The following is a 14,559-nucleotide window of genomic DNA, read 5'->3' as shown; positions in this document are numbered from 1 at the left end:
GGCCCTGTGCCTCCCTCCCAAAGCCCTGCATTGAGCAGGCTTGTGTCGTGGGCCTTTGGGAGGAAGAGTAGGGGTGGGGGAGAAACTGCAGGAAAGGATGAGTTGAGGATGTGAGCAGGATTTTCTCAGAAAAGGTGAGTTATTGATTATGGGACTAAAGATTGGAGCTGCGGAACAGTGAGACACACCTTTAATAGCATTTAGGTGACAGAGGCAGGCCCACCTCTGAGTTCCAGGCCAGCCTGGTCAACATAGTGTGACCCCGACTCAAAAAAAACAAAAACAAAAACAAAAACAAAAAAAAAACAAAAACAAAACACCGCAGCAGAAATCAAAAGAGCTAAAGGTTGAAGTTAAGGCATGGGGTAAGTCAGTACTAACCCTCTATGTGGCAGGGTGGTGGCATTCACCTTTGATTCCAGCACTCAGGGAAGGCGAGGCAGGTGGATCTCTATGAATTTGAGCCAGCCTGGTCTAGAATGAGTTCCAGGACAGCCAGGGCTACATGGAAAAACCATGCCTCAAAACAAACAAACAAACAAACAAACAAACAGCTCCATGTGTATGCCAAGGACCCTCACCCCAGACTTTTTTGATGACCTTTGATGTTTTATCCAAGTCCCTTTTCTACCCCTCTTCTTAACAGTAGCCCCAAATGGACAAGGTGGAGTTGGAGGGAGAATGTAGGGGGGTATGGCAGTTCTACAAATTCTTTCAACATACAAAGCCAAGTAATGGATTATTCTGGGCAAAAGATATTCTTCTTTAAAACATAAATTATTACTCTGGGCTGAAGGGAGTCAGAAGTTACATAACTCATGAGTATAGGGCAGGAGGGCAAGTTTGTCAGGCAGTTGACAGCCATTGGTATCAGTTCATTGTCATGCCTTAAGACCACAAGGCCTGGACTGCCAGGATGGACCAGAAGTTCATGTAGTTCAGATAGGAGAAGAGACCTGAGGAAAAGGACAGAGAAGACACAGGGGTCAGTAGGCTTAACCCTCACTGTGTGCCCTCACAGTCCTACCTCAGCCGCTGCCCCATCCCTAAGCCCACAATCAACCCCACCCTCATGTTGTCCCCAACCTACCCCAAGTCTACAAGAATCCCCAGACCTGGCTCCAAGCCAGCCCCACCCTCCCTGACCCTGTGTGCAGCCTGATCCCTATTCCTAACAGTCCCCAAGGCATCCTCTGCAGCCCGCCAGACCGGTCATGAAGAAGAAGAAGACATCGATCCAGGCCAGGTAGAAGCTTCTCCCCAGCATGTAGGTCATGCCTTCCTGTAAGAACTTGCGGGCTTGCATCAGGTAGAAGAGGACCCCCAGAATGATGCTGATCCCTGTGTAGCACAGACCAGGACCCACAGCATTAGTCACATGACTGTGGCTTTCTCACTGTGGTGCTGGTTTGTTTGAACTGTGTCTGCAGCTGAAGGTGACCTTGAGCACGGCCAGTTTGGGGATGGAGCCCAACGCTCCGGGCTCCCTAGGCAAGGGCTCTACCAACTGAGCTACCTCTCCAGCCCTCTTTGTTTTCCTCTTCCATGTCTCTCTCTCCATTTTCTTTCCACTTCCCTCCCTCCTTCACTTACTACCTTCCTGTTGGTTGGTGCCATTTTGAGATGAGAGCTTGCTTTATAGCCCAGGCTAGCACTGGGCTCATCAGGTAGTTCAGGCTGACCTTGAACTTGCTGGAAAAACCTGTTCTAGCCTCCCAAGTTGTAGGACTGCAAGTATGTGATACCACATTGTCACCAAGCTTCTTTGGTCTCTGGGCCCTCAACTTCCAGCCATGGCCACCAGACAGCAGGATGTGAGACACTGGAAGGTTTTGGAATTTGAAGGCCAGGCCTCTTACTTTAGAGCAGCCTCTAATGTGCCTGAACCCCAATATTCTCATCTGTACAGTGGGTATGAATGCTGACCCATCTGTGAGGTCCATCATGAGGGAATGTGGTGATCGGTATGTATTCTGACCCATGGTAAAACCTCAAAGACTGGAGTGATTCTCATTATTATTGGCTCCTTGATGTTGGGATTCTGGAGCCACAGAGAGAGAATTCAATTATTTTGGGTAATTCGAAGAATAGACAGGAATTGAAGATACTTTGTGAAAAGAGGGGAAAAAAGAAACTCTGATTTAATAAAACTGGGGCTATTTTTTTTTTTGAGTTGTTGAAAATAACATAAGTGCTTTGTGTTCAATTAAAGGACAGGATAAAAGTATCTCACCGAAAATGCCTCATTTTTAACTGGGGTGTGCTCTACCTACTGTGGCTTATGTTATTTAAGATTTATTTTATTTTTTAACTATATGTACATGTGTGGGGGTTGGTGTTTACAGTTGGGTGCAGTGCTCAAGGAGGCCAGAAGAGGGCATCAGCTCTCCCTACAGCTGGCGTTCCAGGCGTTTGTGAGCTGCCATGTGGGTTCTGGGAACAGTCTTCCGCGAGAGCACTGTGTACTGTTAACCACCTTTTTAGTCTCAACAGTTATATTTAGGCACTTAGAGGTGTGGTGCCTTCATCCCAGCAATGGAGAGGCTGAAGCAGGAAGGTGACTGGGATTCCTGGGCAGCTGGGCTAGAAATTAACAGACTCACTAATAATTTAGCAAGTGCTACCAGACAAAGCAGACACCAGCTAGCCACCAGCAGACCGGTGTCACATGCTCTCGGTTCTCAGCGGTGCGCTTCTTCTCCAAAAATGTTTTGTGAAACAACTGGAAGTTGTGGTCAATTATTATGAAGGACAGCACACCATCATCACTTGTCGCCAAATTAAAATGCCCTCGACCTTTTGCAGTCTGGGCATGTGTATGGAAACAGATGTTCAACTCAGCATTGCCAGACTGGAATCACTTGAGAGAGGCTGGGGGATGATCATAGTAAGGGTTAACAAACGGGCCTCAAGTGCTGACTCCTCACTTACCATCCTCACAGCTCAGGGTCCTGAATGCCAGCGTTTCAGACCTGTGCTACCATGCATGACAACTTCAAAAGGAGATCACAGAGTACCTCATTGACATATTCCTGGAGTTGTACAGTGTCCCTAACCCGTGGGCCTCACATGGATCCTACAAACTTGTCTGGAGGTTTTACCAGGGGATTTTCAGTTATTTATATGACCTTGACCAAAAAAAAAAAAAAAGGTCCCTTCTCTACTGGGTAAGGAGGGATTTATAGTGGAGGGGTGAGAAAGAAAAGGGACTAATCAGATCAGATGAGCCAACCTTGGGACTCCCTGGGGTGACAGAGATAACAGAGTTAACATGTTCTTGTTGGGCACTCACTGCATCATCACTGACAGAGCACGTTGTCTCAGTTGGCAGAGCGAGCGCTTGCCTAGCAGCAGAGTGCCTGCCTAGCGTGCATGAGGGCCTAGGTTCCATCTCCAGCACTGCAGAAACTTGGTGTGTCAGCACTGTCATCCTAGTGCTGGGGAAGTGGAAATAGGGAGAGTGCACATGCACGGACACACTGGACATACTTGGCTGTGCATATGTGTAGATCAAGGTCAGCCTCAGCTACGTGAGACCCACTTACGAAAAAGAAAGAAAGGAAGAAAAGAAAAAGGGAGATGTATGCCTACTCAAGAGATGACATAAGTACGCCTTGGAGAGACGAAGTAGCTGGAAGGAAATGCTGTTGGGAAAGTGGCTATGTGCAGAGCTTGGCGTCCAGGCTGTGCCGGGATGGGACCAGCTGGAAGATGTCCTTGGATGGGGTTGAAGAAGGGGATGGGGATCGCCTGGGATGAGTTTCAAAGGGAAGTTCACAGCTGGTAGGTTGGAGTGCAGACTGAGGAGGAGGTAAGGCTATCGAGAGAGTAGGACTGAGGGTGAGGCTGCTCTTCTTAGAAGGACAGGGCCGGCCAGGCTGACCGTGAGACAGCCGTGAAGGGTAATGAGGCTTAAGGCAAGCTGGGTGTGGAGATCTGTGAAGAGGCTGAGGACAGTAAGGAATGTGGTTTGGGAAAAGATGGATTCAGGATGAGGGGAGATGGAACTGGTGTCAAGGAGGAGGCCTGGGGGGGTTGGATGTTCTGGCTATGAGATGGGAATTAGAGATGAGTGTGGTTTCAGGCCTGGACACAACATGATGGGGATTTGTCAGGCGGTAGGGCTGGGGCCCAGGGTGAAGATGAGGATGGGGTGGGCTGAGTATAGAGGGGATGTGGCTGGCCTTCATGGTGGGCACCCGTGGGAGGCATTGTAGTAACATGCCTGTCATGAGGCTGCAGATGAAGAGAGAGAAGTCCATCAAGGGCATGTTGGTGCTGGGGAAGAATATGGTGCTGATGAGACCCATACACACACAGAAGCTCATGACACCGGAGATGAGGAGGCAAGCCCAGGCCAGGTCCAGCAAGTCTGGGAAAAGAAGAGAATCACCAACACCAAGCCTGTGTTGAGGAGATGGCGTAGCGGTTAAATGCACCCACTGCTCTTCTGGAGGGTTTGAGTTCAATTCCTAGTACCCACATTAGGTGACTTACAACAACCTATAACTTTAGTTTCAGGGAATATGATGACTTCTTCTGGCTTCTGTGAGCACCTGCACTAATGTACACACACCTACACATACACACACACACACACACACACACACACACACACACAGATTTCAAAATAGATGGGCATGGTGGGGCATGCCTCTAATTCTAGCTCTTGGGAAGCAGAAGGCAGATCTCTGTGAGTTTGAGGGCAGCCTGGTCTACAGAGTGAGAACCTGTCTTCAATAAATAAATCTTTAAAAATGAAGGTGGAAAGTGATTGGGGAAGCATCTGACATTAACCTCTGGCCTCCACACTCATGTGTGCACACACACACAGGCACAGACTCACACTGACACATGCAGGCACACACACGCACACACACACATTTTCTCTCTCTCTCTTTCTCTCTCAGAGGCCAGAGGAGGGTGTTAGATACTTGGGTCTGGAGTTACAGGTGGTTGTAAGCCACCCAGGATTGAAGTAAGGACCCTGAAAATGAGTTATTTGCTTTGCTGCATTCACTGGTGAAACAAACCCTTCCCAGGTTGCTTTTAGTCATGGTGTTTTATCACAGTAATTGAAACCTCTACTAAGATGGTTCCTGAAAAAAAGACACCTGAAGTTGTCTTCTGGCCCCCACACACATATGCACACATGCACACTTACGCATCCACACACAAGCCAACATTGAGTTCTAAAAATGGGCATCGGATGAATCAGATCTTGCATGTAAGATACATTTCTTGGCCAGTGACATCAGATTCTTGGGCATGAAGTTGTGTGAGCATCAGAGAGTAGCCTAAGGGGGGAGAAATTGTTCCTTGTATTTCCCTGGGACAAAGAAGAGACCTGAGTCTTGGAGGGGTGAGGGCAGGGCCAACCTTACACGCATTCTTATCATATTCATTCATGCAGGAGATGTCAGGGCAGCGCATGAAGAAGATGGTGTCGATGGGGATGGTTTTGGGGCCCGTGGGGTCCCCTGGGGGCACTAGAGGCACTTGGAAATGGATCCAGGGTTGCCACAAGGCAATGAGGTTGAGCATCAGCATGCCGGTCACGGTCAGCACCAGGCTAAGGTACCGGCTAATCTTCTTGGCTTCCAGCAACAGTCTCCAGCCCATGGGCAGCAGTGACCAGCGTTTGCTCTGTATCCTGTGACAGACCATGTGATCAACATCAGCAGGCAGTCCATCTGCCCTGCCAGGCACCCCACAACCATTTTTCAAATCCCATCTGAGAAGCCAGACATGGTGGCACACGCCTTCAATCTCAGCGCAGGAGACGTGTGTGTGTGTGTGTGTGTGTGTGTGTGTGTGTGTGTGTAAGAGAGAGAGAGAGAGATCTGAGTTCAAGGTCAGCTTGGTCTACATGGAAAGACCCTATCCCAAAAAAACAAAACACCCAGGCTTGCATCTGCTCAGGTCCCTCGTGGCTCATTTCAGTACCCTCTGACCCCTGCTGCACCTGCAGGTTCAGATGCAGTTGTTTAACTTCGTTCATGCTTGAGTGTGATCCCCTCTGGACCCCTCCTTTACTTACCTACTGGAGCCCATTGTGGGAGAACTGTTTGACAGTTTGAGGAAACTGCCTAGAGTACTCTGACTGGACATCGAATAGTGTGAAAATCCCGTCACACTGTCCTTGGAGTCCCAGACAAAGGACTCAAAACTTCTGACACTGGCCTCTGGGCTGAAGGTTATGGACGGGGGAACATCCACACTGGGCCGTGTTTGTTTTCTGGTGGACTTGTGTGACTGGGCCAAGGAGAGGTCGCTGTCAGTGTCGGTTTGTAAGCTGTAGACTTCTGAGTGGATGCTACACAGGGTATGAGAGTTTAGGAAGTTGAGCTGGCCATTACGGTAAAGGGAAGAGCCCTCTCTGGAACGGAGCCAGCGTTTGTAGGCATCAGATTGTATGTCTTTTGTATTGAGCTGGAGACTCTGAGAATGGGTCTCTTGAGTGCTGAACCTTCGAGGAGGAATGGTGGATGAGGAAGACACCGGGGTGCTGAACCTCCGAGAAAAAAAGAAGGATGTTGGTGGTTCCTGGATGCTCACCCTTCGGGCCATAGGTGTGGATGCTGATGGGTCCCGCTTGTTGAGTTCTTGAGTATGGATGATGGGCTTAGGTGCTTGTGTGTTGACCTGATGACCTTGGGTGTCATCTGGGTGGCTGGAGGTCACTTTCAGAGGCTCTCGGGTTTTATTTTGTCTGTTGTTGGGAGCTGCTGTCCCCTTTCTTTGGGGACCAGAGGTGTTTTGGTCCATGTGGAGAAGCAGGATGGTCTAGTCTCTGAATTCAATTCACTCAGTTTACAGCAGCCTCTGCTTCCAGTCACTCCCATGGCATCCTGGACACTTATAGGTCTGACTCTGTAGCTCCTGTTATCTGTCTCTCTGTCCCCAGATAGCATTCAGGGATCTGGGGCTGGGCAGCAGCTGGGGGTGGGGTGGGTTCTATGACAGTTGGAAGGGTTCCAAGAGGGTGCGGTTGGCCATGGCCTCAGACTCCACCATAGACTTTCGTGAGTGACCTGGGTGTTAGGGCTAGGCCCCTGGGACTGGATGGAGTCTGAATTGGGTGGGACAGGGTAATGCTGGCTTAGTGAAGGTTTGGGCTAGGCCTGGCTAGGATCAGGGATAGGCAGGCTTGAGAGTCAAGGCTGGCTCAGCGGCATGTTAGAGATGAATTCTAGTTTCTAGAAGATCTGAACTTATAATTCCTTCCACCTACTTGCGTCTTCTCCTCAGTTCCCAGGCTTGCTCTCAGCCAGTCTCTATCTTGGTTTCCCTCTCTACCTCCATGTCTCATTTTGTTCCTTTTTCTGTCTGTTTCTCTCACTTGCCTTTCATCCTCCCCTGAGACTTCACAGAAGGCTAAATCTGCTCCTTGCTCTTGAATACTTCAGTTCTGGGGGGAGGGGGAAGAAGACACAGCCCAGTAAGCACCAAGGCAGGCAGGCAGGCAGGCAGGCAGTCAGGCAGGCAGGCAGGCAGGCAGGCAGGCAGGCAGGCAGGCAGGCAGGCAGGCAGGCAGGCAGGCAGGCAGGCATCCCAGGCAGGGAGAGGAACTTTTGAGATCCTCTTCCCCCAGGTGGGTATAATGGTGTAAGCTTGCAGTCCCAGCACTCAGAGACAGGACAGCACTGAGTCTGAGCCCATCCTGGGCTGCTGAGTGAGAAGCTATGTCAAAATGCTAATAACAAAAACAACACTAGAAAACATCCTGCTCTTCCCCTTACTTTCTGCTGATGAAATACTACTCTCAGACCTTTATATGTTTATTATAATAACATCCATATTATTAGATTTTATTTTCACATCAGTTACAGACAGTTTTGAGCTGCCACATGGTGCTTGTAATTGAACTTTGATCCTCTGGAAGAGCAGCCAGTGTTCTTAACCACTGAGTCATCTCTCCAGACCCCATTTATATTTTCTGATGTGTATGTGTGAGTGCCTGTGTGTGTATGTGCACCATGTGCATGCAGTGCCTGCAGAGGCCAGAAGAGGGTGTCAGATTCTCTGGATCTGGACTTAAATAGGCAGTTGTGAGCCTCCTAGGTGTGACTGCTGAGAGCTGAACCCTATTGCAAGAGCAGAAAGTGCTCTTAACCACTGAGCCAACTCTTTAGCTCCACATTTAATTATTTAGTGTGTGTGTGTGCGCGTGTGCGTGTGGTGTATCAAGGGAGTGTGTGAAGGTCAGAGGACAACATTTTTTTAAACTTTTTTTTTTTTTTACTTATGTGTTTTTTGGGGTGTCTTTGCTGTGTCTGCATTTATGCCTACAGGCCAGAAGATGGTATCAGATCTCATTACAGATGATTGTGAGCCACCATGTGATTGCTGTGAATTGAACTCAGGTGTTCTGGAAGAGCAGCCAGTGCTCTTAACCTCTGAGCCATTTCTCCAGCCCCAGAGGGCAACTTTAAAAAATTATTTATTTATTGTGCATTAGTTTTTGCTTGTGTAAGGGTGTCGGGTCTCCTGGAACTGTAGTTACAGACAGTTGTGAGCTGCCCTGTAGGTGCTGGGAATTGAACCCTGGTCCTCTGGGAGAACAGTCAGTGCTCTTAACGGCTAAGCCATTTCTCCAGCCCTCAGAAAGCAATTTCTAAGACTCGATTTTCTCTTTCCACCACATGGGTTGTAGAAACTGAGCTCAAGTCATCAGCCTTGCTGAGAAAAGCCTCCATCTGTCGATCCATGTCTTGTTGTCCCCTTATTTATCTAATCTAATCTAATCTAATCTAATCTAATCTAATCTAATCTAATCTATCTATCTATCTATCTATCCATCTATCTATGTATGTAGCCCTGGCTGGCCCTAAACCCACTGTGTAGCCCAGGTTGGCTTCAAATTCATAACAATCCTCCTGCATCAACTTCTCAAGTCCTGAGATCATGGACAAGTGCCAGCATGCCAAGCTTGGCCCCTGTTCAGTGATTATGTAATATAGAAAATCCAGGTGTTACTCTTCGGTTTGCTTGTTTTGAAGCAGAGTCTCTCTGCATAGCCCTGGCTGGCCTGGCACTCACTATGTAGACCAGGCTGACTTTAAACTCACAGAAACCTATCTGCCTCTGCCTCCTGAGTATTGGGATTAAAGGTGTGCACTACTATGCCTGGCTCTAGTAGATGTTGCTAATACTTTATTTTTAAAGGTCAAAGGTGAATTTTGAGATGTGCCTGATCATATGATGCGTTCTAGTTTTAAAGGCGTTAAAACGGCATCTTCCAGTCAGGTTTGGTAGTGCTGGCACTTAGCAGAGGCAGGCAGATCACTCTGAGTTCGAGGCCAGCCTGATATATATAGTGAGTTCTGGGTAGGCCAGAGTTGCATGGTGAGACCCTGTCTCAACACCAAAGAAAGCTGCCATTCTAAAATGGCATAAAATGTGGTGTTGTTGAAATACTTTTTTGGCTACTGGAACCAAATTTCAAAACAAACCATAAACACTTGCTGGACTAGCTGGTACACTCCTATAATACCAGGACTAAGTATGATGAGGCAGGAGGATTGCCAGAATGTTGAAGTTAGTGTGGTCTACATAGTGAGTTTCAGGCCAGTGTTGAAATCCTATCTAAAAACAAACAAAAACAACAAAACAGAACCCAGGGCCATAAGATGACTCAGCAGGTAAAGGCACTCAGTGCCAAGCCTGAGACCTGAGTTCAGTTGCTGATTGGAAGCTAGGGACTCCCTCGGGTTTTTGTTTTTGTTTTGTTTTGTTTTGACCTCTACATGTGTTCTATGGTATTCATGTTCCCCCCTTCCTAACCAACTAACTAAATAAATGTAAAAACAAACACACAGACAAACACAGACCAAATCCCTCAGACCAAAGCCATAAAGCCAAAGCTGGGGCCACAGCTCAGTAGAATGTTCATTTAGCATAACGCCCTGGGTTCACCCCAGCCTGGCATGAAGCAGGCACTGCCTGTCACCTCTGCACTGGGGAGGCGGAGACAGATAGATCAGAAGTATACAACGATCCTAAGCGATCCTAAGCTACGTAGTGAGGTCAGCCCAGACTGGGCTCATGTGAGACCCTTTCTCAAGACAGCAACCAGAAAATGCCACACACCCCCTCCAGAAGCACCATGACGAGTTCAGCTCCGGAGCTGGATATGTTGGTGCACACCCTTAATCCCAGAATTTAGGAGGCAGAGGCAGGTGGATCTTTGTGAGCGCCAGGTCAGATTGGTCTACTTAGTAAATGCAGGCCAGTGAGACCTACTTAGGGAAACTGAGTCTCAACAAATTAAAAAAAAAAAGTTCAGCTTGGGTTCTGCTACAGAAAAGGAGAAATGCATGGCCTTTGCCACCTACTTACTGTGTGTCTGTTGCATGTTTCAGACCTACCCCTCCTGTTGGACATCTACATAATTTCAACTCTCACAGCATTATCACATGTGATCTGGGCATGTGCATGTGTGATCCACTCCAAGAAGGCCAGGCCATCCTATATCCAGGCCAGCTAAGGAGCTGGTGATCATTGGCCCCCAAGCTCTTCTCTGAGTCCTAGGACTCTATGCCCAAGTTTTTCTGGAAACCAAACTGTTCTCCGCTACAAAGGATGAGAAAGGAGTCACCATTTTGTTACCATAACTGCAGAATTCATCCATTCATGAGTTCATTCGTGCACTCATTCATTCATTTATGTATCCATTCATGCATTTCCCATTCATGCATGTTCCCATCAATGAGTTCATCTGTCCACTGATGCATTCACTCACGTGTGTATTCACTCATGCATGCATCCATTCCCACATTCACTCGGTCGCTCCCTTCACCTAACAAGCACCACAGCCTTTCTGCTAAGAGATGGGAGGACAATGGAGCACAAAATAGATTTTCCACCCTCACGTAACACTGTTGCAGAGGGTTGGTGAGGGGAAAAACAATTAGCAAGTAATTGTAAATCTGTGATTTGCCAGTGAAGGGGATGTACCTCACACCACTGAAACGTGTAACAGGCAGACTGACCAGGGACTGAGTGTTCTGTGGACTGAGAGTTCCTGGCTGAGCCCAGGGAAGGAGATGGGCAGAAGAGAAATTGAAGGGTGGGTGGCTGTGGAAGGCCAGGCAAAAGTGAGCAGTGAGGGTTGGGACAATGGCACACTCAGTAGGGTGCAGGCAAGGCATGCACAAAGCTCCAGGTTCCATCCCCAGCACCACATAAACCGGAAGTGTTGGTGTACACCTGTTACCCCAGCACTTGGCGGTGGAGGAAGGAGACCGGGAGCTCAGGGTCGTCCTTGGCTCTTTAGTGAGTTAGAAGCCAGCTTGGGCTACATGAAACCTTGTCTCAAACAAAAGCAAAACCCAAATCCAAACCCACGAAAGTGTCTCAAGAAGAGGCACACTTGCATTGAAGCCCCAGGGTAGGGCAGCTCTTGGAGATAGGAGAAGCCGACTGGACACATACAAGGGACAGGGGAGAGGACTTGAGATAAGACTGGTGACCGAATGGTGGCCCAGCATGGAGTTGGGGTTAGCAGCGGGGTGGTGACGCATCAGCATCAGAAGAAGGCGCCAGGGAAGGAGTTAGGGTTCCTGGAGATGAGCTGGGGACAGCTTCCACAGGGAGGAGGTTGCAGGCGGGGTGCAGAGATGGAAATGAGAATGAGGCTAGGTAGTGGAGAAAGGCCCAGGTCCCCAGAACTCTCTCCCTCCCCAGCTGACCTGCTCTGTTCCTGGGAGGAGGACCGAAAGCTGGTCCTTCGTGGCTGGTCCCTCGTCTTCATCTTCCTGGCAACCTTGTTGGTGTTCAGCGTGGTGGATGGGCGGATGGCCTATGTGCATGGTCCTTACACTGGCTTCATCGGCCTCTGGATTGACTGCAGGAGGCACAAGTGTGCCAACGTGGGCCAAGTCACTGGTCAGTGCATAGGCCGTGTGTCCACTCTGGGTTGGGCCAGCGGCACTCTTCCTGGAGTCTCTGTGTGTGTGGGGAGGGGGGCAGTAGCTTAGGGCTCCTATGGGGGCATTATTGTTGGAGGGTAACTCTGTGAGGGGCCGTAGAGTCATTTTAGAATTTCCAGGAAGTGATTTTGGTGATGTGCATGGAGGGAATGTGTTTTCTTTTCATTTTGGGGGGATGCTGAAGATAGAACCCAAGGCCTTGCACACACTCCAAGGGGACTCTACTACCGAGCCACACTCCCCCAGCCCCTAAGTGAGAGATTCCAGACAGGTGCTGAGCTACTTCCCATCCTCTGCCTTGTTTGAGACAGGGTCTCATGTAGCTCTGGCTAGCCTCCAACTCCATGTGTAGCTGCAGGTAACCTTGAACTTCTGAGCCTCCTCACAAGTGCTGACTTTACAGGCATGGACCACCAACACCCAGTTTATGGAAGGGCTGGGGATGGAATGAAGGGCTCCAAACTTGCTAGGTGAGCATCGCACCAGGGGAGCTATAGCCCCTTCTTTTGCTTTGTATTTTGAGACAGCTAGGGTCTAGGTCTCACTGAATTGTTCAGGCAAGCCTTGAAATGGTATTCCTCCCCAGCCACTGGAACACTAGGATGACAGTGTGTGCCGCCACACCTTGCACTGGGGGTGTTTCCAAGACTTGTGCTCCTCATGGCATGAGAGGGAATGATGGGAAAGAGAGAGGACATGCGCCGGTGTGCGTGTGTGCATGTGTGTGTGTGCATGTGTGTGGCATGTGTGTGTGTGTGTGCGCGTGTGCATGCCTGCGTGTGCGTGCATGCGTTCGTGTGCGTGTGTGTGGCGTGTGTGTGCGTGCGTGCATGCGTGTGTGTGTGTGTGTGTGTGTGTGTGTGTTGGGGGTAACTGTAGTTATCTCTCCAACTCTCCTCCCCAGTTTACATTCACATGAGCAAGGGCTTCATATTTCTGGCCCTGGCACTGTGCCTCGTCCTCCTGCCCACTATGTTCCTCTCCTTCCGGCCAGTCTGCCGCCGCTTGAACAAGATCGACTTTGTCTTCAGTTTCCTCAGCATTAGCATCGGTAAGTGTCGGTGAGGACAGGGGTGCTTGGGGAGCCCCCACCTCACCCCAGAGCCGCCTCCTTCCCAAAGGTGTGGCTACACTTCCGAGGGGTATCTCTGTGTCTGTCTTGGGCTTTCTCTGTAACTCAGGCTGGCCTTGATCTCACTCTGTAGTCCGTGATGGCCTTGAATACATCACTCTCCTGAACAGCTGGGATCAAGGGCCTGTGCACACCAGTCCGGGCTGATGGCTTTGCTTCCCATTTTCCCTTTCCCTCTCTCCGAGTGAGTGTGTGTGTGTGTGTGTGTGTGTACATGCGTGTATTGACTTAGTGTGGCAGGTCAGGGAGGTTGTCTCCTCTTCCTGGGGCCGGGGGGGTTTCCTGTCTAGCCTCCTGTCCTTCTCTGGCCCCACCCCAGTGCAGGGCTCCTGATTCTCCTCAGCTTGACGCTCTTTATCATCAACTGCGATAGGCTGCGCCCGAGGCCACAGGTATCCTACCTGCTGGCCTTCTACCTGTGCTGGTGCGCCAGCGTCTTGATGCTGTGGGCCGGTGAGGGCGGGGCCTCGGATGGAAGGGCGGGGCCTGGGCAGGGCAGGGGAGGAGCCCAGGAAAGGGGGTCAGCCTCCAGGGCCAGGGTGGGGCCTGGGGTGGGGCTCAGAGTCGAGTGCCCACCGGGTTCCTTCCCACAGGAGCTCTGTCCTTCCTCAACCAATTGAGACTATGGACCTACACTACACCTCTTGTGGAACGGAGGGTCAGCTACTTTCGTTGGGCCTCAAGACGCCTAATGCAGCTGCAGCCCATATCTGACCACAGCTTGGAGTCCACCCAGAACCAGTGTGCTGCAAGTAGTTTAGCGAACTACCATGAGGCTCCCCCTGGGGGGAAATCCGCAACTTCTCAAGACACTGAGGAGTCCCCACAGCCAGATGCCACCACCTCTGTCCCTGTGACTCCGTCACCATTAGACCTCCCTTGAGGTCCCATGCTTCCCCTGAGAGCAGGCAGCACCCTCAGGAGACAGGTGGCAAGCCCCGCTCCTCAGCGCTAGGACCCACCCTTTGCGGTCTGAGTCTTGGCAAGGACCCCCACTCTGGAAGTCCTATGTCCCTCTGAGCAGACACTGGTCCACAGTCCCAAGCAGCCAGAGCAGTGTGGTTCCGGGCCCCAAGCGGGTGATGATCCGCCCAACAGGCCACGCCCCTAAGCCACTCTCCATCCTTTGGTCTGGCCCCACCCAGGGACCCCAGGAGGCCACTCTGCAGCCCAGTCTTGGGGGCGGTCCCTGTCCTACTGTGGACAGACCCCTCTTCAGGAAGTCAAGGTTTGATGTTGATGTAACATCCCGTCCCCTTCCTGGCTTCTCCGACTCAATAAAACCAGGTCGACAGTCCAAATTCTCAGTGTGGAACGGCTAGGCCTGACCTTCCTGATGTCTCTAACTTCACCTTTGCGATCTGAGCCTTTTCCTTGCCAGAGCCCACGCATGTGGCATCCCTGACCTGGTCTCAGCCTGTTGTCTGCGTTTGTCTCAGCCCATCCCTTTGACCACATGTACACCTGTGCCTTGCCACACGCTTGAGGTCCACT

The 14,559-nt window shown here is 50.2% G+C and overlaps 2 protein-coding genes across 2 annotated transcripts; one reads left to right on the top strand and one right to left on the bottom strand.

Annotated features, from left to right (window-relative positions):
• Positions 1–888: 888 nt before the first annotated feature.
• On the bottom strand, positions 889–6,794 carry LOC127213844 (uncharacterized). Its single transcript, XM_051174290.1, has 5 exons — positions 6,041–6,794; positions 5,385–5,653; positions 4,226–4,372; positions 1,210–1,341; positions 889–956 (listed from the first exon to the last, which is right to left on the bottom strand). Exons 1-5 carry the CDS (start codon positions 6,766–6,768, stop codon positions 889–891), a joined length of 1,344 nt encoding a protein of 447 aa, XP_051030247.1. The 5' UTR covers positions 6,769–6,794.
• Positions 6,795–6,978: 184 nt separating this feature from the next.
• LOC127213761 (uncharacterized) lies at positions 6,979–14,387 on the top strand. Its single transcript, XM_051174222.1, has 6 exons — positions 6,979–7,025; positions 11,689–11,919; positions 12,838–12,984; positions 13,390–13,518; positions 13,659–13,817; positions 14,104–14,387. The coding sequence occupies exons 1-6, from the start codon at positions 6,998–7,000 to the stop codon at positions 14,385–14,387; spliced, it is 978 nt and encodes a 325-aa protein (XP_051030179.1). The 5' UTR covers positions 6,979–6,997.
• The last annotated feature ends 172 nt before the right edge of the window (positions 14,388–14,559 follow it).

This window comes from Phodopus roborovskii, unplaced genomic scaffold, assembly GCF_943737965.1.
Source record: "Phodopus roborovskii unplaced genomic scaffold, PHOROB, whole genome shotgun sequence".
NCBI lineage: Eukaryota > Metazoa > Chordata > Mammalia > Rodentia > Cricetidae > Phodopus > Phodopus roborovskii.
Note: the sequence above shows the minus strand (reverse complement) of the source record. Positions and strands in the feature narration are given on the sequence as shown.

What these genes read in the sequence shown, in the direction of transcription:
- LOC127213761 (XM_051174222.1), top strand. Translation starts at nt 6,998, where the DNA reads ATGGCCTCAGACTCCACCATAGACTTTC. An exon ending in AGACTCCACCATAGACTTTC is followed by an intron (nt 7,026 to 11,688) that starts GTGAGTGACCTG and finishes CTCCCTCCCCAG; the next exon opens with CTGACCTGCTCTGTTCCTGG. An exon ending in TTTCCTCAGCATTAGCATCG is followed by an intron (nt 12,985 to 13,389) that starts GTAAGTGTCGGT and finishes ACCCCAGTGCAG; the next exon opens with GGCTCCTGATTCTCCTCAGC.
- LOC127213844 (XM_051174290.1), bottom strand. Translation starts at nt 6,768, where the DNA reads ATGGACCAAAACACCTCTGGTCCCCAAAGAAAGGGGACAGCAGCTCCC. An exon ending in CCCACAATGGGCTCCAGTAG is followed by an intron (nt 5,654 to 6,040) that starts GTAAGTAAAGGA and finishes GGTCTGTCACAG; the next exon opens with GATACAGAGCAAACGCTGGT. An exon ending in TGAATATGATAAGAATGCGT is followed by an intron (nt 4,373 to 5,384) that starts GTAAGGTTGGCC and finishes TTCTTTTCCCAG; the next exon opens with ACTTGCTGGACCTGGCCTGG.